This window comes from Pelophylax lessonae (genome assembly GCF_965119305.1).
Source record: "Pelophylax lessonae genome assembly, chromosome: 12".
Lineage (NCBI taxonomy): Eukaryota > Metazoa > Chordata > Amphibia > Anura > Ranidae > Pelophylax > Pelophylax lessonae.
Window position 1 is genome coordinate 149,269,571 of NC_138779.1, and position 23,428 is coordinate 149,292,998.

The window sequence follows — 23,428 nt, forward strand, 5'->3', positions numbered from 1 at the left end:
TGGGGATCAGTTAAATTGGGGGATAGTCTGTGTTGGTACGTGTGAGAGAGATCCACCTTTCCAAGTTGTTGGGGTTCATCTCATACTTCTGAAGGTTTGAGGGTGCTGCCTGTTCCATACTCCCCCTACTCCTCATCTAGCCTTTTAGGGGTACAAACAATAGTAATTGGGGCCCAGTGTGGTTGTGTACGTGTGATATACATACACTTTTTTGGGATCATATTTTCTATTCCGCTATTTAATCAAAAACCTTTGGGGATCAGTTAAATTGGGGGATAGTCTGTGTCGGTACGTGTGAGAGAGATCCACCTTTCCAAGTTGTTGGGGTTCATCTCATACTTCTGAAGGTTTGAGGGTGCTGCCTGTTCCATACCCCCCCTACTCCTCATCTAGCCTTTTAGGGGTACAAACAATAGTAATTGGGGCCTAGTGTGGTTGTGTACGTGCGAGATACATACACTTTTTTTGATCATATTTCCTACTCCGCTATTCAATAAAAACCTTTGAGGATCAATTGAATTGCGGGATAGTCTGTGTCGGTACGTGTGAGAGAGATCCACCTTTCCAAGTTGTTGGGGTTCATCTCATACTTCTTAAGGTTTGAGGGTGCTGCCTGTTCCATACTCCTACTCCTCATCTAGCCTTTTAGGGGTACAAACAATAGTAACTGGGGCCCAGTGTGGTTGTGTACGTGTGATATACATACACTTTTTTGGGATCATATTTTCTATTCCGCTATTTAATCAAAAACCTTTGGGGATCAGTTAAATTGGGGGATAGTCTGTGTCGGTACGTGTGAGAGAGATCCACCTTTCCAAGTTGTTGGGGTTCATCTCATACTTCTGAAGGTTTGAGGGTGCTGCCTGTTCCATACCCCCCCTACTCCTCATCTAGCCTTTTAGGGGTACAAACAATAGTAATTGGGGCCTAGTGTGGTTGTGTACGTGCGAGATACATACACTTTTTTTGATCATATTTCCTATTCCGCTATTCAATAAAAACCTTTGAGGATCAATTGAATTGCGGGATAGTCTGTGTCGGTACGTGTGAGAGAGATCCACCTTTCCAAGTTGTTGGGGTTCATCTCATACTTCTGAAGGTTTGAGGGTGCTGCCTGTTCCATACTCCCCCTACTCCTAGCCTTTTAGGGGTACAAACAATAGTAATTGGGGCCTAGTGTGGTTGTGTACGTGTGATATACATACACTTTTTTTGGATCATATTTTCTATTCCGCTATTTAATCAAAAACCTTTGGGGATCAGTTAAATTGGGGGATAGTCTGTGTTGGTACGTGTGAGAGAGATCCACCTTTCCAAGTTGTTGGGGTTCATCTCATACTTCTGAAGGTTTGAGGGTGCTGCCTGTTCCATACTCCCCCTACTCCTCATCTAGCCTTTTAGGGGTACAAACAATAGTAATTGGGGCCCAGTGTGGTTGTGTACGTGTGATATACATACACTTTTTTGGGATCATATTTTCTATTCCGCTATTTAATCAAAAACCTTTGGGGATCAGTTAAATTGGGGGATAGTCTGTGTCGGTACGTGTGAGAGAGATCCACCTTTCCAAGTTGTTGGGGTTCATCTCATACTTCTGAAGGTTTGAGGGTGCTGCCTGTTCCATACCCCCCCTACTCCTCATCTAGCCTTTTAGGGGTACAAACAATAGTAATTGGGGCCTAGTGTGGTTGTGTACGTGTGATATACATACACTTTTTTTGGATCATATTTTCTATTCCGCTATTTAATCAAAAACCTTTGGGGATCAGTTAAATTGGGGGATAGTCTGTGTCGGTACGTGTGAGAGAGATCCACCTTTCCAAGTTGTTGGGGTTCATCTCATACTTCTGAAGGTTTGAGGGTGCTGCCTGTTCCATACTCCCCCTACTCCTCATCTAGCCTTTTAGGGGTACAAACAATAGTAATTGGGGCCCAGTGTGGTTGTGTACGTGTGATATACATACACTTTTTTTGGATCATATTTTCTATTCCGCTATTTAATTTAACTGGGCCTCCATGCGAGACCTGTGTGCCTTGTTGCGCTGTTTTGAGTACTCCACCAACATGGCCAGTGGCAATGACGCCGTTCTCAGCTTAACTATCCCACTTCCATGCCTCCTTGAAAAAACAATTCGGGCGATGATGGAAGAGGATGTGGCACAGGATGAGGAGGAGGAGGAGGATGAAGAGGTAACATTTCCAAGGCTTTCAGGGCAGTCATTCGCAAGGGGCTCAGAGGGTGGGTTCCTGCACACGCAAACGCCAGGGACGCAATTGTCCAGCAGGGGCACAGTTCTGGAGGATGAGGAGGATGAGGAGGAGGAGGAGCTGGAGGAGGAGATGGAACCATGTTCACAGCAGGGTGGCACCCAGGCCAGCTCATGGCCATCACTGGTGCGTGGCTGGGGGGATACAGAGGACACGGACGATACACCTCCCACAGAGGACAGCCTTTCGTTGCCTCTGGGCAGCCTGGCACACATGAGCGATTACATGCTGCAGTGTCTCCACAACGACCGCCGAGTTGCCCACATTCTAACTTGTGCTGATTACTGGGTGGCCACGCTGCTGGATCCCCGTTACAAGGACAACGTACCGTCCTTAATTCACTCACTGGAGCGCGATCGCAAGATGCGCGAGTACAAGCGCACGCTGGTAGACGCCATGCTGCTGGCATTCCCATCTGACAGCGGGGCCACAGTGGAAGCACAAGGCAGAGGAGGAGGAGGAGGAGGTCGCCAACGCAACCAGGGCACCGCCAGCACCTCAGAAGGCAGGGTTAGCATGGCCGAAATGTGGAAAAGCTTTGTCAGCACGCCACAACAAACAGCAGCACCAGCAGCTCAGATGGAACGTCTTAGCAGGAGGCAGCATTTTACCAACATGGTGGAGCAGTATGTGTGCACACGCCTACATGTAGTGAATGACGGGTCTGCCCCCTTCAACTTCTGGGTCTCCAAATTGGGCACATGGCTTGAGCTTGCCCTTTACGCCTTGGAGGTGCTGGCGTGCCCTGCAGCCAGTGTATTATCTGAACGGGTATTTAGCACGGCTGGGGGCGTTATAACAGACAAGCGCAGCCGCCTGTCCAGAGACAATGTGGACAAGCTCACGTTCATTAAAATGAACCAGGCATGGATCCCACGGGACTTTTCCGTACCTTATGCAGAATAGCAATGGATACCGACCTTACCCACCCATTGTTCCATTTTTGCTCTTTCTCACTCTTTTGGGGTGTACCCTCATTTAAAATTTTTGAAAAGAAGCAGTGTTGGCTACCTCGTCCTCCTCCTCAGGGCCAGATTAATGTAGGGGCTATTGGAGCTGCAGCTCCAGGCCCCTACCTTTTATATAGGCCCCGGGTTGGCCATATTCACTGTTACCGCTCTTCTGTCACTTGTAAACACAGAAGTCTGGCTTCTATGCTCGCTTCCCCAGGCAGCACCCTCAGAACCTCCCCACACAGCGTGAAGGCCGGACAAGGAGGGACAGTTGGCGATGCATGGATGTGTTTATGGGCTTCAGAGACAGCATCCCATGTTGAATTAGGCATGCATGGCTGCACCCTTCCTCCTCTGGGTGCATGGCAAGGCACGGCCCTTAAGGCCCTTCAAAATCCTCAGCACCAAGCCCATGATGCTGTTAATCCGGCCCTGGTCCTCCTCCACCGCCGCTTCCACCTACACCGCCCATAGGTGTGCGCAGCCTATTGCATTAAGGTGTGCACCCCAAAGTTGAAATACACATGCATGTGTTTGCCAGCAGGGAGAGTAATGTATCGGGGCCATGTACCTGTAGGCAAGGAGAAATAGAGCAGAGCAGGTCCCAGGGAGATCTTTCCCATCTCCTCACTGGCAATGCTATGTGCCCTAGGTGATTAGGGTGTGCCCAGGCACACCCAGCACACCCTGTGCGCACGCCTATGTCACCGCTAGGCTTGTGACGGTATCAGATTTTCATGCTGCGATTAATTGATTAAGGTTTTGCCACGGTATACGGTATTATCACGGTATTCTATTATTAAATTTAAATTATTAAATTTCCACCTCACTTCAATTTCATTGCTGAATTTAGGGGCTTTGGTTCACTTATGCACATTATTATATAGTCAGTCAGTACAGACTCTGTGAACCAGGCCTAAAATAGGTCATCAAGCAGTGTCTGGCCTAACTGGTGATAACTGGTTCTGGCGCTCGGCTCCGATCCGATGGCCTGGTCATTAAGAGGGCAAATCCTTGTGGTCAAGAAGTGGTTAAACCTGAAGGAGGTGTTGTTTATAAATTACTTTACTATTGCTTTAGGCCTGGTTCACATGTATGCGGGTTGGTGGTTCACATTTGCACAGGCATAGCAGCCCATTGATTTGAATGGGCTGCTATGCCCTCATTTTCCGCAGAAAAAAGGTGCATGCAGCATTTTTTTAAAATTCAGTGGCCTTGAAATCCATCCTGCTTTTGCACCATGCGACTAACCTGCAGTTCCTGCTCTGGCAAGCTTTCTGCATTTTTTGTATACGTGGGCACGGCATTTAAAAATAAACAGTTTGCGTGTGCAGCAACGGCAGGTAAGTCGCATGGTGCAAAAGAAGGATGGATTTCATGGCCACTGCATTTTTTTAAATTCTGCATGCACCTTTTTTCAGCTGAAAACGCAGGCATAGCAGCTCAAGCCCATTCACATCAATGGGCTGCTATGCCTGTGCAAATGTGGGCCCCCAACCCGCATACATGTGAACCAGGCCTAAAGCAATAGTAAAGTCATTAATTGGTTAAACCTGCAGGAGGACCGGTGTTTTTATCTATGAATGACTTTACTATTGCTTTAGGCCTGGTTCACATGTATGCGGGTTGGGGGCCCACATTTGCACAGGCATAGCAGCCCATTGATGTGAATGGGCTTGAGCTGCTATGCCTGCGTTTTCAGCTGAAAAAAGGTGCATGCAGAATTTAAAAAAATGCAGTGGCCATGAAATCCATCCTTCTTTTGCACCATGCGACTTACCTGCCGTTGCTGCACACGCAAACTGTTTATTTTTAAATGCCGTGCCCACGTATACAAAAAATGCAGAAAGCTTGCCAGAGCAGGAACTGCAGGTTAGTCGCATGGTGCAAAAGCAGGATGGATTTCAAGGCCACTGAATTTAAAAAAAATGCTGCATGCACCTTTTTTCTGCGGAAAATGAGGGCATAGCAGCCCGTTCAAATCAATGGGCTGCTATGCCTGTGCAAATGTGGGCCGCCAACCCGCATACATGTGAACCGCCAACCCGCATACATGTGAACCACCAACCCGCATACATGTGAACCAGGCCTAAAGCAATAGTAAAGTCATTAATAGATAAAAACACCGGTCCTCCTGCAGGTTTAACCACTTCTGGATCGCAAGGATTTGCCCCTTTAAAGACCAGGCCATCGGATCAGAGCGCCAGGACCAGTCATCACCAGGTAGGCCAGACACTGCTTGATGGCTATATAATAATGTAATGTGGGCTGCTAGGCGTGTGTGTGTGTATATATATATTTATTAGAGCTGCACGATTCTGGCCAAAATGAGAATCACGATTTTTTAGCTTGGAATAAAGATCACGATTCTCTCACGATTCTCTGTGTAACAAAAAAAAAAAAAATTGGGATAACTTTACTGTTACGTTTTTTTTTTTTTTTTTATTCATTAAAGTCTAATCATTGCGTTTGAAAGACTGCTGCGCAAATACAGTGTGACATAAAATATTACAACAATCGCCATTTTATTCTGTAGGGTCTCTGCTAAAAAAATATATAAAATGTTTGGGGGTTCTAAGTACTTTTCTAGCAAAAAAAAAACTGATTTTAACTTGCAAACAGCAAGTGTCAGAAAAAGATCCAGTCTTTAAGAGGTTAAACTTCCTTTCTCCCTGGCAGAGGGAAGGAAAAGATACAAATGTAATCATTTTTGTTTATAGTTAGGAGACTTAATGCTGAAAGGTGTTAGCTGAGTGAGTGAATGAGTCATCCAGCTCACTGAAATGTATCAATTCACAAGTCAGGCAGACTTGACAGAGAAACTCGGTATTTTAAAAATGCCACAATAACAATACCGTGGCTATGCAATACCGCGATATATCGAATTACCGAAAACCGGCATATGTCTAGTCACCGCCACATCCACCACCACCTCAACCTCCCTCCTACTCCATATGGGCCTCGTCCTTCAGAGATGAAGAAGAACATTGTTTTATTTTTCTGGTTTTTTTTGTTGTTTTAAGTTATTTCCCTATCCACATTTGTTTGCAGAGCACTTGCCATGCTCTTAATTACGTTTTGCTGCCATTTGCAGCACTCTAGCCCTTTCCTTTGGTGTTTTAGAGCCATTTTAGTGCCTTAAAGTTCGGGTCCCCATTGACTTCAATGGGGTTCGGTGTCCGGGAAAAGTTCGGTAAAAGTCCGGGACACGGACCCGGACTTTTTTTTAAAGTTCGGCCGAACCCGTCGAACACGGACATCTAGGTGTTCGCTCAACCCTATTCATAATATGTAAACCTTAGACCTTAGATTTCCTGATTTAGGTCTCATGTTTAGGTTTTACCAATGACTAGAGTTTTTTTTTAAGGCCCGTACACACGTACCGATCGTCGGCATACAAACGTCGGTGGACGAAGGATCTGCCGATTGTACGCGTGTTAGTATGGTGCCTCCGACAGATGTCTGCGCACAATCCGCGGACAAAAGTCTTTCGTGCAAACATGAAAATATTTGTATGCCGACACCAGAACGGACGATTGTTCGCCTGTCAGTACACAATTCGGCCGACAGACCGCAGATTTGCAAGACTGGGCATGCTCAGAAAATAGAAAACACAGGGAAAGTTAACCATTACATGACATCACTTCTGCAGTCGGCGGACAAAATTCTTGTGCTGTCCTTGTGCTGTCTTTGCACTTTTCAGCAGACACCGACATCCCGGGGAGAAAAGAGGAACATTTGTAAGCCGACCATCGGTACGTGTGTACGGGGCTTTACTTTTAGTTTATTTATATATACTGTGTATATATATATATATATATATATATATATATATATATATATATATATGTTTGTATCCCCTGCTATCCTGTTGCGTCTAGGGCAGTGATGGCGAACCTTGGCACCCCAGATGTTTTGCAACTACATTTCCCATGATGCTCAACTACACTGCAGAATGCATAAGCATCATGGGAAATGTAGTTCCAAAACATCTGGGGTGCCAAGGTTCGCCATCACTGGTCTAGGGGATGGAAATTGAGGGGTAATCTCCTCAGTGGGACACAGACACACAAAAACCCTCACTAGTCTTTCCAAATCTAAAAAAAGATATACCGGTACTTTAAAAGAAATTTATCATAAGGGAATACTAATGCCCAAATTGAGGATATTAGCATATTAATATTGGTCCCACATGTAATAATAATAAAGTTACCTAAAAAAGTTTACAAAAAATGTAAGTAGTATATAAAAAAAAATTGAAAGCACACTGCCCCCCATATATTCACATATATACATACACATAACATAAATGCATATATTAGGTGGAGCTATGTAGAAAAAAAAATTGCGCACGTGTATATCGCCACGCATGCAGAACAAGGGCAATAATTCTTAGGCTATTATTCACTGTTAATTCAAAACTGATGACATGTTAGAGTTTTTAAAGCATCGGCCATGAATAATTTTGGGTATTGAGGTTTTTCATCTTTCATGGGTGTGCACAAATTTTGACATATTGGGTATCTACACTGAACAAAATTATAAATTTGTTTTTGCCCCCATTTTTCATGAGCTGAACTCAAAGGTCTAAAACTTTTTCTATGTACACAAAAGGCCTATTTCTCTCAAATATTATTCACAAATCTGTCTAAATCTGTATTAGTGAGCACTTCTACTTTGCCTAGATAATCCATCCACCTCACAGGTGTGGCATATCAAGATGCTGATTAGACAGCATGAATATTGCACAGGTGTGCCTTAGGCTGGCCACAATAAAAGGCCACTCTAAAATGTGCAGTTTTATCACACAGCACAATGCCACAGATGTCACAAGTTTTGAGGGAGCGTGCAATTGGCATGCTGACTGCCGGAATGTCCACCAGAGCTGTTGCCTGTGAATGGAATGTTCATTTCTCTACCATAAGCCGTCTCCAAAGGCGTTTTTTAGAGAATTTGGCAGTACATCCAACCAGCCTCACAACCGCAGACCACGTGTAACTACACCAGCCCAGGACCTCCACATCCAGTATCTTCACCTCCAAATCGTCTGAGACCAGCTACTGCAACAATTGGTTTGCATAACCAAAGATATTCTGCACAAACTGTCAGAAACCATCTCAGGGAAGCTCATTTGCATGCTTGTCGTCCTCATCGGGGTCTCAACCGGACTGCAGTTCGTCATCGTAACCGACTTGAGTGGGCAAATGCTCACATTTGATGGTGTCTGGTACTTTGGAGGTGTTCTCTTCACAGATGAATCCCAGTTTTCACTGCACAGGGCAGATGGCAGACAGCATGTATAGCATTGTGTGGGTGAGTGGTTTGCTAATGTCAACGTTGTGGATCGCATGGCCCATGGTGGCGGTGGGGTTATGGTATGGGCAGGCGTATGTTATGGACAATGAACACAGGTGCATTTTATTGATGGCAATTTGCATGCACAGAGATACCGTGACAAGATCCTGAGGCCCATTGTTGTGCCATTCATCCACAACCATCACCTCATGTTGCAGCATGATAATGCACGGCCCCATGTTGCAAGGATCTGTACACAATTCCTGGAAGCTGAAAACATCCCAGTTCTTGCATGGCCAGCATACTCACCGGACATGTCACCCATTGAGCATGTTTGGGATGCTCTGCATCGGCGTATACCATAGCGTGTTCCAGGTCCTGCCAATATCCAGCAACTTCGCACAGCCATTGAAGAGGAGTGGGCCAACATTCCACAGGGCACAATAAACAACCTGATCAACTCTATGCGAAGGAAATGTGTTGCATTGCGTGAGGCAAATGGTGGTCACACCAGATACTGACTGGTTTTCGGCCCCCCCAATACAGTAAAACTGCACATTTTAGAGTGACCTTATATTGTGGCCTGCCTAAGGCACACCTGTGTAATAATCATGCTGTCTAATCAGCATCTTGATATGTCACACCTGTGAGGTGGATGGATTATCTCGGCAAAGTAGAAGTGCTCACTAACACAGATTTAGACAGATTTGTGAACAATATTTGAGAGAAATAGACCTTTTGTGTACATAGAAAAAGTCTTAGACCTTTGAGTTCAGCTCATGAAAATGGGGGCAAAAACAAGTGTTGAGTTTATAATTTTGTTCAGTGTATTTACTCAATGCATTATAAAAGATGAGGTTTTATCGAGTAATTATAGCAAAAAACAGGAAGAAATTGGATGAGGTGGACAATACTAACACACCTCTCCACCTCATCCAATCAGAGAATGCTTTGCAATCATCCAGGTAATGCAAAGCATTCTCTGAATAGCACCAAGCCTCCTGTATTCACAATGTATCAGGCCAACCACTCAGCACAGAACTAGGGGCATCAGCTAGGTAAGTACATACATAGTTACATTGGTCTATTGATCTAAGCTGGACTAATGTCACCATGTATGAAATACATGGATTGCATTTTTACCACCCCCAACCACTCCCTCTTAATTTACAAAGGCAGCAGGCAGTTGTGTACACATGCTACAGTCACAATGCTTTGCCATGTGGAGGGGAAAAAAATTATCATCTTCCCTATCGTGTTCGATGGGCAGGTTTTTAGGCATTAAAACAGGCAGTAGAAGGTGACAAATGCCCTCTGAAAAATTATGCACTACAGATTGCTTTCAGAGGGCTTTGCAAGAGTAAAAGAGCTTTAAGTCAACTGATTTTCAAAGGACCGTAACGGCAGCTCATGAATATCCCTCATGACAGATGTACTATTAAAAAAAATTTTCTATGTAGAACAACATACTAATCTGTTAAAATTTACAGGTAAAGCTTGACAGTGAAACTACAACTGGCACTACATTCATACCTAAAAAGGGTGAGCTGGTGAAGAATTGCAAACCTGCAAAGGATAACCTGGAGCTGACTGGAGACAGGGACTTCTGCACTGTGCACAAGGAGACCTACAGGTAATATAACAAGAGTTCATTTGTTTCATAGGTATGGCCTTCTATAATTCCCAGGCCAAACACTACCAGCACCAAAATGGAGTGCTCCATTCTAAGTGGGATATACTGGCACTGCACTAATCCCTTGTTCTCCACCATGACAAACAAATATCTAGTGTTCAGCTAGGCTAGATCTTTAGTTGCTCCATCATGCTGCCAAAATAGCTATCAACCACCTTAATGGGCAAAGTGACAGGTGAGAGTAAGCACAGGCTGGTATTCTGATGACAGTTTGCAGACATGTTGGGAATTTTAAATGTTTTTTTTTTTCTAGGCACAGTGCTATTTTCTGGGACCTGTATGCCTTAGCTATGTTTTCATAAACTAAATTCAAAGCCTGAACAAACAAAAGGTGTTAAAGGCGTCACAGTTAATTCTCCTTGTAAAGCAGCCACAGCCTGCATAGAAAAGCTTACCCCTTGCCAGCATGCTGCAGCGTGCAACCCTTGCTCACATGGAGAAGCAGGGAACTCTTTGCAGAGGTCTGACCCATCCCCTAAGTCAGACCTCTCCTACCTGCAGGGGGCATCAGCTTTGTTGGTTGCCAATGCCGAGTTAAGGAGGACTCTTTGGTTCCTTTGGGCCATCTTCACCACAAGCTGAAGCTATTGTAGTGGAATCTTAGCAAGAAAGAGGACTTTGTTTTTTTTTTAACTTACAATGATCTTGTGCTTTGGTAATATTGACACCTTCATCTGATTTAAGTGAAGTGTGAATTTTCATAGGTCCACTTTGACACAGGACCTTTCCCAACCTCTCTTTTATGTATTTACAGATTTCTTTTCTTAAAGAATAATGTAAACCAACATTTCACATTCCTGATATGTAGCTGCTGTACCATGTGCTTGTATGAAAAAGTCTCCTGTCTTCTTTGTATTGCTACTTTTGTGTAAAATCGCCGTGTTCCTGCCAGTCCCTCTCCTTTCCTACTAAAAACTGACTACACTAAGCAGGAGAGCACACCATGTTCAGTTCTCTAGCTATGCTGGGAACTCAACCTGTTCTCCTCCAATGATCAGACTTGTTCGGACCCCCCACACCCCCTCCCCCCTTACACACACAAAGCCATTCACTGAGAAGGTCAGTGTGCTGCTGTTTCTCCTCCCTCTGCACTTATGCAGCTGAGAACAGGGGGAATGTAATTGCTTATAAAAAAAAAAAAAAGGGGGGGGGGGAGTTTTTTTTTATATTCATACAAAAATGTTTTGCCTTTCATTTCTATTTTAACCATCTCTGGACCAAAAGGGATTTGCCCCCTTAATGACCAGGCCATGTTTTGCGATTCGGCACTGCGTTACTTTAAGGGACAATTGTGCGGTCGTGCAACACTGTACCTAAATAAAATTGATGTATTTTTTCCCCACAAATAGAGCTTTCTTTTGGTGATAGTTGATCACCTGTGTGATTTTTATTTATTGTGCTATAAACAAAAAAAGAGCGACAATTCTAAAATATATATATATATATATATATCACCTTCTGCTAGATAACATTCCCAAAAAAATAAATTTAAAAATCTATTTTTTTTCATCCTTTTAGGCCAATTTGTATTCTGCTAAATATTTTTGGTAAACAAAAATCACAATAAGCATATTTTGATTGATTTGCACAAAAGTTATCACATCTACAAACTAGGGGAAAGATTTATGTAATTTTTATTTATTTATTTTTTTACCAGTAATGGCGGCGATCTGCGATTTTTAGCGGGACTGCGACATTGCGGCGGACAGATTGGACCCCTAACTGACATTTTTGACACTTTTGGGGGGACCAGTGACATTACTACAGCAATCAGTGCTAAAAAATATGCACTGTTTCTGTAATAATGACACTGGCAGGGAAGGGGTTAACCTAGGGGTGATCAAAGGGTTAAGTGTGAGCCTAGGGGAGTGTTTTCTAACTGTGGTGGGAGGGACTTGTGAAATGAACACAGAGACCTGTGTTCCTAAATAGGAGGAACACAGTAGCTCTGTTTGGATAGCTGAGAGAACAACGGTCTGCTGTGTTTACAACAGCTCATTATCCTTCTCTCTCAGCGGGGAGCGATCGCGGCTGCCCGGCGGCAATCGGTGCCACCGGTCCCGTGAATCGGCATCCCCACTGCCTAGTAGGAGTGTTAGTGTGCCATCGGCAGCATGCACTTGCCCCCAGGAGCATTCCCGCGGATCGCCGTACAGGTACGGCAATTCGCGCAGTCGAGCCAGCCTGCCGCAGTATATATGTGGCGGGCGGTTGGCAAGAGGTTAAACCGAATAGGTTGTTTTACAAGGCGATCATTTACAATCACTTTAATCACTTCCCTCAAATGAATGTTCCTGTATACCGAGATGATGCCTACACCTACAGGCATCATCCCAGTATCATTCTTTTCAGCCAGCGATTCTGAGCAAAGCAGAAGTGATTGCAGTGGCTAATTAGCCACTCGATCGCTTCTGCAGGTGGCGGAAGGGGGTCCCACCCCTCTCCCACCACCACCTCTTCAGGGCTCTGCAATACGGTCGCGGTGCCCGGGAGCAATTCAGCTGGCGGCGATGGCTGTCCTGTACAGAGAGAGAGGAACTGACGTTGTTCCCCTCCCTCTGTAACCCTGGAAACCAGGAGCGAATAGTAGTTTGTCACTTTGTGTCCTGCCTCTTTGATAACCTGGCCACCAGAGGCCAGAGAAGCAGCCGACTGGACAGATCTCAGTCTGATTGGCTGCATGGGGGGTCAGAGGAGAGATTTGGGGTCTAATATACCCTAAATCTCTCCATAAAGAGGAGCTGTCACGGCCAATGCTGTCACAAGGGATGTTGTTCATCCCTTGTGCTAGCAATAGTTAGTACAAAAAAAGTGTACAAAAAAAAAAACATTTTGTATTAAATAAATAATAATAAAAAGAATGTAAAGCGCCACCGTCCCATTGTGCTTACGCACAAATGTGAACGCATACGTTACTCCCGCATATACTGTATGTAACAGTGGCGGCTGGTGCTCGAAATCTTTGGGGGGGGGGCGCAAACAGAAAAATGTAATAGGCATTGCTTTGCGGCAAAAAACGCTGTAAAAAATTGTTTGACTTTGAGGTCGCAAAAGTGTGAAAGGGGCCTTCAGTAATTAAGGTATAGTGTGCCCCCTTTCAATGCAGAGAGACCAGTGTGCCCCCTTTCAATGCAGAGAGACCGGCGTGCCCCCTTTCAATGCACAGTGACCCCCCTTTCAATGCACAGTGACCAGCGTGCCCCCTTTCAATGCAAAGTGACCAGTGTGCCCCCTTCAAAACAGTGACCAGCGTACATGCCCCCTTTCAAAACAGTGACCAGCGTACATGCCCCCTTTCAAAACAGTGACCAGCGTACATGCCCCCTTTCAATGCAGTGACCAGCGTACATGCCCCCTTTCAAAACAGTGACCAGCGTACATGCCCCCTTTCAATGCAGTGACCAGCGTACATGCCCCCTTTCAATGCAGTGACCAGCGTACATGCCCCCTTCAATGCAGTGACCAGCGTACATGCCCCTTTTCAATGCAGTGACCAGCGTACATGCCCCCTTCAATGCAGTGACCAGCGTATATGCCCCCTTTCAATGTAGTGACCAGCGTACATGCCCCCTTTCAATGTAGTGACCAGCATACATGCCCCTTTCAATGCAGTGACCAGCGTACTGCCCCTTTCAATGCAGTGACCAGCGTACATGCCCCCTTCAGTGCAGTGACCAGCGTACATGCCCCCTTCAATGTAGTGACCAGCGTACATGCCCCCTTTCAATGCAGTGACCAGCATACATGCCCCCTTTCAATGCAGTGACCAGCGTACATGCCCCCTTTCAATGCAGTGACCAGCGTACATGCCCCCTTCAATGTAGTGACCAGCGTACATGCCCCCTTTCAATGCAGTGACCAGCATACATGCCCCCTTAAATGCAGTGACCAGCATACATGCCCCCTTAAATGCAGTGACCAGCGTACATGCCCCCTTAAATGCAGTGACCAGCATACATGCCCCCTTAAATGCAGTGACCAGCGTACATGCCCTTTTCAATGTAGTGACCAGCGTACATGCCCCTTTCAATGTAGTGACCAGCATACATGCCCCTTTCAATGTAATGACCAGCATACATGCCCCTTTCAATGTAGTGACCAGCATACATGCCCCTTTCAATGTAGTGACCAGCGTACATGCCCCCTTTCAATGTAGTGACCAGCGTACATGCCCCCTTCAATGTAGTGACCAGCATACATGCCCCTTTCAATGTAATGACCAGCATACATGCCCCTTTCAATGTAGTGACCAGCATACATGCCCCTTTCAATGTAGTGACCAGCGTACATGCCCCCTTCAATGTAGTGACCAGCGTACATGCCCCCTTCAATGTAGCGACCAGCGTACATGCCCCTTTCAATGCAGAGACCAGCGTGCGTGCGTGCCCACTTCAATGCAGTGTGCCGCCCCCCCCCCCCAGACCAGTGCACTTACCTTGAGCCCTGGAGCAGTCCTGGCCTCGGCTTCTCTTCAGTCCCCCGGCGGTGAGTCTCCACGAGTCCTCCCGCTCCCGCCTCCTCCTCGGCCAATGGCATGGGGTTTGCCTTGTGGCCAATCAGGAAGCGTGTATCGAACGCGCTCCCTGATTGGCCAGGAGGAGGATCCGTGTGACAATAGCGAATTTGCATTCGCTATTGTCACACAATGGGTGGGCTCGGGACGCACTGCTCTGCGCCCCGGGTCCACCCTTTGCATCGCCCTATTAGAGCCTCTGGCTCTAATCAGGTGATGGTAAAAAAAAAAAAAGCCCCATTGAACTCCATGCGTCCGGCGTGCCTGCAAGTAGATTAGGGGGCCGGACGCATGGATGGGGGGGCGGCGCCCCTGCGCCCCCAACGAACCGGCCGCCACTGGTATGTAAACAGTGTTTGCACCACTTATGAGGTATTGTAACGTCAGAGCAAGAACAATATTTCTAGCACCAGACCTTCTATGCCACTCTAAACTGGTAATCTGTTAAGGTGTTTAAAGCGTCACCTAGGGACAATTTTAAGCATCGTAGTTTGCTGCCATTCTGTGGGCAGACGCAATTTTAGAGAGTGACATATTAGATATCAATTTACTCGGCGTAACATCATCTTTCCCATTATACAAACAAACTGGACTGACTTTAGTGTTTTTTTGTTTTTTTTTTAGTTCATGAAAGTGTTTTTTTTTTTTCAAAAAAATAGCATTTGAAAAACCGCTGCGCAAATACCATGGGACATAAAAAATTGGTTACCAAACTTCCAAAAATATTATCAGGCAACGCACCTGACAAGAGTACTGGACTGGCATTGCCACTCTAACAGCAAAGACTGGGTGGGTGTGGAGGTTGGCTGGAGCTCTATACCTTCACACCACCTTCTATGGACAGACCAACGAAATTATCCCGCAGACATCAAGGCACACCCGCTCATAAGTAATACCCTTAACATTTTCAAAAATGTAGCATTAGCGCAAAAGATATCTTCCTTTCCAAGTCCACTTGTACCACTTCACAAAAATCCAGACTTCTTGCCTGGTACTGAGAACAATTCTTTTCTACTAAAAAAGAATGGCCGGCTGCTTCCGTTGAGGGTCTACCAATGTTTCCGAAATAATACGTTTAAATCCTTTGATAATCTTAAACTGGACTGCTCGAGCGAAAATCCCTTAAAGTTCTGGTCCTATCTACAACTGCACGATTACATTTCGCACACTAAACACAGAGAACTCCTCTATAGGCCACTAACAGACTTTGAGGAACAGTGCATGAAAGGAGAGAGGATTGAGGGAGCCACGTCTCAATCGTACAAAAAGCTTATCACAGCGTCGCCAGATTTTACTGACCCATATAAAGAAAAATGGGAACAAGAACTGGGCTGTTTATTCACATCAGCTCAATGGGAGAAAGCCTGTTGTTTCTCTCATAAATGTTCTTTAAGTACGAAAATACAGGAGACATCCTATAAAATCAGGACCCAATGGTATCGTACACCTGTTGTCCTTCACTGTTGGTCTGAACAAAACTCTAGTGCGTGTTGGCGATGTGGCTCATCTCCAGGCACATTCCTCCACATTTGGTGGGACTGTCCTGTCATAGGAGGTTTCTGGAAAGAAATTTCCAAATGGATACGACATATCACGGAAACTACGCTTACTCTAGATGCAGCATGCTGTCTACTACATATTAATCATTTTCCATATAGAAAATACAAAAAATCATTTACAAGACATATGCTTAACGCAGCTAAATCCCTCATCCCAATACATTGGAATACAAAAGTGGTTCCCACGACAAAAGACTGGCTGACCAGGGTTAGCTATATATATGAGATGGAGGAGACTTTGGCTATAAAACCGGAGAGAAACGATATCTTTCAAAAAATGTGGTTCCACTGGCAAACATTTACGGTCTCTTCAGAGTACAAAGACCTTATGGCAGCTCAATAAGACTTGATAGGTCATTCACTCAAACCTGGACACGTTAACAACTTTTACCCCACCCCTACCCCACACCCTATTTCCTTCCCACCCCGTCCCATTTCTTCTAACATCTCTACTTCTCACTCCTTTATATTCTTCATTTCTAATCTTTCTTTTTCTTCCTTTTTTCTACTTTCTCTTTGTTATATGGACGAGCCACGCCATGTGACTCGTCTGTTTGATAATATCACAACAGTAACCGACTTACGCTCCTCTTTATAGACTATATACTTATAAAATGTATACATCTGGAAATTTATATGCAAGTTTGTTTTCATTTATGCATCTCACACCTTCTCATCGAGACTGGATTGTAGATGCCGTATGCGAATGTTCATTAGTCTTTCCTGAATGTTACTGAACAAAATGTCTAAACTTAATGTGCACTTTACTATGGTAATGCATACTTTTACTTGTTTGTTCGTTTTCACAAATAAAAGTTTTATATTGAGAAAAAAAAAAAAAAATTGCAACACCCACCATTTTATTTTATAGGGTCTCTGCTAAAAAATATATATAATGTTTGGGGGTTCTAAGTAATATCCTTTTCTCTTAGGTTCTTTGACGGACGCAGTCCTCTAATACATATCAGTAGGTTATACTGCCCCCTACAGGAGTAGGACACTAGGCAGAAAAAAGTTCTGACTATGCCTATGGGCAGTCCCTAGGGGTATACCCTCTCTCTTCCTGCATAGGATGTCAGTTTTGTATCAAAGCAGTGTCAGAGAAAACAACACCACCCAACTCAAAATAGAGGGGCGGGTACTGCGTCCGTGAATGAACCTAAGAGAAAAGGATTTTACGGTAAGTCAAAAATCCAGTTTTCTCTATTGTTCATTGACGGACGCAGTCCTCTGATGCATATCAATAGGGACGTCCCAAAGCAGTACCATAAAATGAGGGATGGGAACAGCAGAAAAAAACAGTCCCCAAGGCCAAACATAGCCAACCAGGCAACATAGGACTCATCAGAACAAGATGAGGTCTACCTGAAAACAAAACAGTAAACACCCTCAAGGAAGGCCAAAAGGCCCCCTAAACAGCAGCCTGCAAAACTTTGCGGCCGAAAGAAGCATCTGCAGTTGCCAGCACATCCACCTTAAAAAATTTGGTAAAGGTGTGAACAGACGACCAGGTCGCCGCCTTGCAAACCTGAAGCACAGATGTCTGATGGCAAAAAGCCCAGGAAGCACTAAGTGCCCGAGTGGAATGTGCCTTGACAGGGAAAGGTGGAACCTGACCCTTAATGGAATAAGCCTGCACCACTGTCTGTCTGATCCATATGGAAATAGTTGCAGCAGATGCAGGCAGCCCTTTCTTGGGGCCACCCGTGAGCACAAAGAGTTTGACTTGCGAAAAGACTCAGTAGACGCCAAATACACCTTGATCGCCTGAACAACATCCAGGGTATGCAGAGCAAATTCCTTAGGATGTGTACCCACATCCTAAGGAATTAGGTAACTCAATGTCCTCATTGAAGTGAAAACTGGAAACCACCTTCGGCAGGAAGGACGGATCCGGACGAAGTACCACTTTATCCCTGTGAACCACCAGGTAGGGGGAACAACAGGACAATTCCGCCAGTTCTGACACCCTGCGCGCAGAAGTGATAACCACCAAGAAGGCCACCTTCTGGGATAAGGTAAGCAGGGGACTCTCCAGAATACTTTCAAAAGGAGGCTTCTGGAGAACTGACAGCACCAAATTAAGGTCCCAAGGTGGTAACGGAGGTTGCACTAGAAGTTACGCACCAGGGAATGGGAGGCCAACAGCCTTTGGAACAAAATTGCCAAGGCCAAATCTGACCCTTGATAGTACTCAAGGCCAACTGTTGATCAACACCCTGTTGAAGGAAGGCCAAGATCCGAGCCACCGACCAGGAGCAAGGGGGAGTCCCTAGGGACTCACACCACGCAATATACAACTTCCGTGTACGATGATAAATCTTCCTAGAAGTCGCTTTTCGCACTTTAAGTAGAGTGGGAATCACTGAAGCAGACAATCTCCTGTCCTTCAGCACCTGGCTTTCAACGGCCAAGCCATCAAAGCAAGCGACCGTAAAGCAGGATGGAAGATTGGCCCCTGAGACAGTAGATCCTCCCTGAGAGGAAGTCTCCACGGAGCGTCTACGACTAGCCTGACCAGGTCGGTGTACCAAGCTCGGCGAGGCCAGTCCGGGGCCACAAGAATAACCGGAATCCATTCCGCCTCAATTCTGCGAAGAAGTCTTGGCAGTAACTTGAGAGGAGGAAAGGCAGACATCAGCTGGTATCGACCCCAAGGGGCCACCAGCTTGTCTGCGGTGGCCACCAGCGCGTCTGCAGTGTCTGCCAGAGGGTCCAGAGAGCGGGCCACAAACCTCTGTACTTTCCTGTTGATTCGAGATGCCAACAGATCCACATCCGGAGTGCCCCAACGAAGGCACAACTGCTGGAACACCACCGGATGCATGGACCACTCCCCTGCATCTAAAGGCCTGCCGGCTGGGGTAATCCACCTGCCAATTTTCCACTCTTGGAAAGTGGACAGAGGAGAGACCTGGAACATGGCACTCCGCCCAACGTAGAATGCCTGCCACTTCCAAGACCGCAAGGACACTCTTGGTGCCCCCTTGGTGATTTACATAAGCCACAGCCATGGCATTGTCTGATTGAATGCGCACTGGACAACCCTCCAGGCGCTCGGTCCAGTGGGCCAGGCAAAGCCAGATCGTTCTCAGCTCCAGGACACTGATTGGCAACCTGGATTCCTCCAGGGACCGAGGACCGATCGAGGACTCCCCCCCCCCCCCCCAATGGACAGACTTGCATCCGTGGTGACAATCGTCCAATAAATAGGGAGGAAGGATTTACCCAGCTGAAGCATCGGACATCGAAGCCAACAGATCAGGGACTCCTTGGTCCTGCGGCTTAGCCGAATCCGAAGGTCCAGAGAATTCAGGTGTTTGTTCCACTTCAGAAGAATTTCCTTCTGGAGTATCCTCGTGTGGAATTGAGCAAAGGGGACCGTCTCGAAGGACGACACCATCAGTCCCAGAACTCTCATACAGGTCCGAAGGGATGACCAGTGGTTTGACATCAACAGTTGGACTGCAGTCTAAAGCTTTTGGAGTTTTTCCGAAAGAAGAAACACCCTGGCTGAGGACGAGTCCACAGTAAGGCCCAGATAGACCAGCCTTATGGAAGGGGTCAGAGACGACTTCTGAAGATTCACAATCCACCGGAACTCCTCCAGAGTTCTCCTGGTGATTTCCAAATTTGTTTCTAGCACCATAGGAGACTCTACAAGGAGAAGCAGATCGTCCAGGTAACCCAGGATGGATATCCCCCACTGCCATAACAGCGCCAGGACTAAAGCCAACACCTTTGTGAAGACCCGAGGAGCAGAGGCGAGACCAAAGGGCAATACCACAAACTGATAGTGATCCTCTCCCACGGCAAAACTGAGAAACCTTTGGTGAGCCGCACAGATAAGTATGTGAAGGTAGGCATCTCTGATGTCTATGGAAGCCAGGAAATCCCCATGTAGGGAAGCCACCACCATGTGAATTGATTCCATCTTGACCTTTTGAATGCACACAAAAACATTCAGTACCTTCAGCGGACGTTTTCCGTGAAACGCGTTAACCGCTGTGCACTTTTTTCCCCATGTCTCTGGCTATTGTGGATATGCTTCATATGTTTTTATTGTCCTATTTTTGATATCAATAAAACTGGATTTTATCACTTCACATCTACAACCAGAAGTGCGGCTTTTTTCCTCCTCACACCTCTATTGCCTGGATTGCGGATCCTTGCCTGCACCTGTGTTGGATGTTTGTGGGATTGTTTTCTCATCGGAGCGGTTCTCTCTCTCCCTGATCAGTTACCAGGATGCACCTTGCCCTCCTTCCTGGGAACCGTGAACAGGTTGGAATAAAACCCATGAAAGCGTTCCGCGTGTGGAACCTGAACAATCACTCCTTGCTGTACCAGGTCCTGCACTGCCTCATAGAGCGCCCGCAAGCGATCTGGGGACAGGAAGACATTGGAAGGGAAAAACCTTAACTGAGGGATGGATCCGAGCCAGCCACAGGTCCGAGAACCGGCAAAAGCGCCCCCCCCCCCCCATCCCAGTTATGGGCGAGGGCACACCTTCAGACTGAGGGGACCTTGTCTGCAGGGTTGCTTGGGACCACCCGAGGGAGCCTTGAAGGGTTTAGCCTTATCGACTGACCCTGAGGAATGAAAAAAAATGTTGTGAACCGAAAAGGATGGACCCCGTCTACGACGAGAGTCTTTACCCTGTGGAAGAAAGGTACTCTTTACCCCTGTAAGACCCTAAATAATGTCGTCCAGGGTAGCGCCGAACAGGTGGTCCCCTTGAAAGGGAAGTTCCATTAAGGCCTTCTTAGAAGTTTGATCCGCAGACCAACACTTCAGCCAGAGTATACACCTGATAACCACTGCCGAAACAGACAGTCGACCCAACAAAGAAGCAGTGTCTAGCGCAGCATCGTGCCATAGCAAACAATGGCCTGGTCATGAAGGGGGTAGAACCTTTCGGAGCTGAGGTGGTTAAAGTGACACTAAACAATATCCTTATTCTCCAAAAATAACCCATACACATCCACTGATTCCTTTGTGAGCTCTCAAACCTTTCCTTTTCTCCCTCACTTACATTTTTTTTGGAAGAGCAGTGCACGTTAGGTGCAGTCGTGTGTACTGCTCTGTGCACACTACAAATCTCATAGTTCATAGTCAGTAGTTCCTGTAAGGTGGGAGCAAGAGACAGCAGCAATGTTCCCACACACAGTGGGACTTTGGAGAACAAATGTAGCCACCATCTAAAAGGAAGTCGGATAACAGTAGCAAGAAAAGGTAGTTTCAAGATTTATAGAAGGCTAAGAGCAATATAAGAGAATTTTGGAGGTAATACATACTCAAATTTTAGTTTTTTTTTTTTTTTTACCAGAGTTTAGTTTCACTGTCATTATATAAATTGACACTTTCTTGTTCCGTAAAAAAAAAAAAAAAAAAAATCATAGCAGCTTGTAAAGTATGTAACTTCTGCCCCTCTCTTCTTATTTAGGTCTCCAGCTTTGCCTCAGTGTCGGATGCAGATTTTCCTGGAACAACAGATGAGACAGAATTCTCCTCAGCAGAAGGAAAATTAGTAATGGAAGAAGATTTTCAGCTGATGGCTCAGGGGTTCTCTGCTCTTCTACATAAAATTTCCAATCTTGTTTTCAGCCATTTTCAAAGTCAATTGCACATGATACAGTATATATACTTTTATTTTATTCTATAGAAATATAATCTGTAAACCACTATTCTATCTTTTAAAAGTCTAAACGTAATGATAGAAGGGTTCAAGATCATGGAGACATAAATGTTTGTGCCAATTTGAATTTTGGATCCATTCCCCAGAATAAAATGATTCATAAATATGTTGTTTTTCTTATGATAAACCATTTATATTTTGAGTCTTTAAAAACAATCTATTTGAGATATCGAGAATTATTCTATTTCATAGTTTTTTTTAAGTGTTTTACTAAGGTAAATATGTAGACAGAAAAATAAGGCCAGTCGGCTGTAAAAATACATACCGTCCACACCTCTGACACCCAACAGAGTACTTCCTATACAGGAGTTTGAAGATATTGAGTCCAAGGGTTCCAGACCCCTTTAAACCGAACAGCAGTGTCACAAAGTGTGCTAACCAACTTTTCATTAATCATCCAGGTAAGCTTACACTTCATTACTGCCAAGTGCCAACTTAACCACAGGTTTCTTCCAGGCAGTGCCCATAGCAATTTTGGCCACAAGAAACAAAGTAAATTAGAGTCTGCGAATGGCAGGGATCTCCCCCCCCCCCCCCCCCCCCAGGTTCATTAGGTAAAGCTACAATATCTCACAAAAGTGAGTACACTCCTCACATTTCTGTAAATATTTTATTATTTCTTTTCATGTGACAACACTGAAGAAATTACACAGTGTAAATTTGCTGTCCCCTCAAAAAGAACTCAACACAGCCATTAATGTCTAAACCACTGGCAACAAAAGTGATTGCAACCCTAAGCATGTTCTGTTTTTTTCTTCTGGAACTCACTGGAACGGCAAGCACTGGTGTGACCTATGCCATTGAAAACCATATAACATACTTTCCATGAGTTTTTGAAGCAGAAAAAATGCACTGGACTGCATGTGGGGTGAACTGGCACTTAAGGAAATTAACTATATAAATTCTCAGTTTACAGTAATATGAACATTAACCTCCAACCACCCAGCTAATTATTATACAGGATTTATATAGTGCCAACAGTTTGCGCAGCGCTTTACAGTGTGGGGGAAGACAATACAGTTACAGTACAATTCAAAACAGGAGGAATCAGAGGGCCCTGCTCGTTAGAGCTTACAATCTAGAAATGCATATATATGACCAGGTGGGAGCTTCCTCTTTCTGAGTGGACGTTCCTGAATGTCCTTCAGGAGGAGGGAGATCGCACGGCCGCATGCTCGCGCAGCTGCTCAATCTTGGTGTGCCTGTGTCCCTGGCACACAGAGCAACACCGCCCGTCAGGAGGGCTCTGTGACTGGCTCTCCTGATCACATGATGTCTGTGTCCAATCACAGCCATCATGTGATGTCAATACAACCATTGTCACGGCGATTGGCTCTGCTTCTCCTCACAGAATGAGGAGAAGGAGAGCGGATTGGTGCTGGCAGGCGGCAATCAGTGAGTATTGAACGGTTTTACTGCTGTTTACTCACTGATCACCCAGCTAGTGTC

The 23,428-nt window shown here is 45.5% G+C and overlaps 1 protein-coding gene across 3 annotated transcripts in view; it reads left to right on the top strand.

Annotated features, from left to right (window-relative positions):
- LOC309568410 (uncharacterized protein) overlaps positions 1–21,916 on the top strand; it is a 54,002-nt gene extending 32,086 nt beyond the window's left edge. For 2 of the 3 annotated variants that reach the window (XM_082274070.1, XM_082274072.1), the window contains 2 exons: positions 10,007–10,149; positions 21,728–21,916. In XM_082274070.1, coding sequence (XP_082130196.1) covers positions 10,007–10,149; positions 21,728–21,812 — 228 coding nt within the window. In that variant the 3' untranslated portion in view covers positions 21,813–21,916. The remainder of the gene's footprint in view (positions 1–10,006; positions 10,150–21,727) is intronic. The other variant, XM_082274071.1, reaches the window with a different exon arrangement.
- Positions 21,917–23,428: the final 1,512 nt, after the last annotated feature.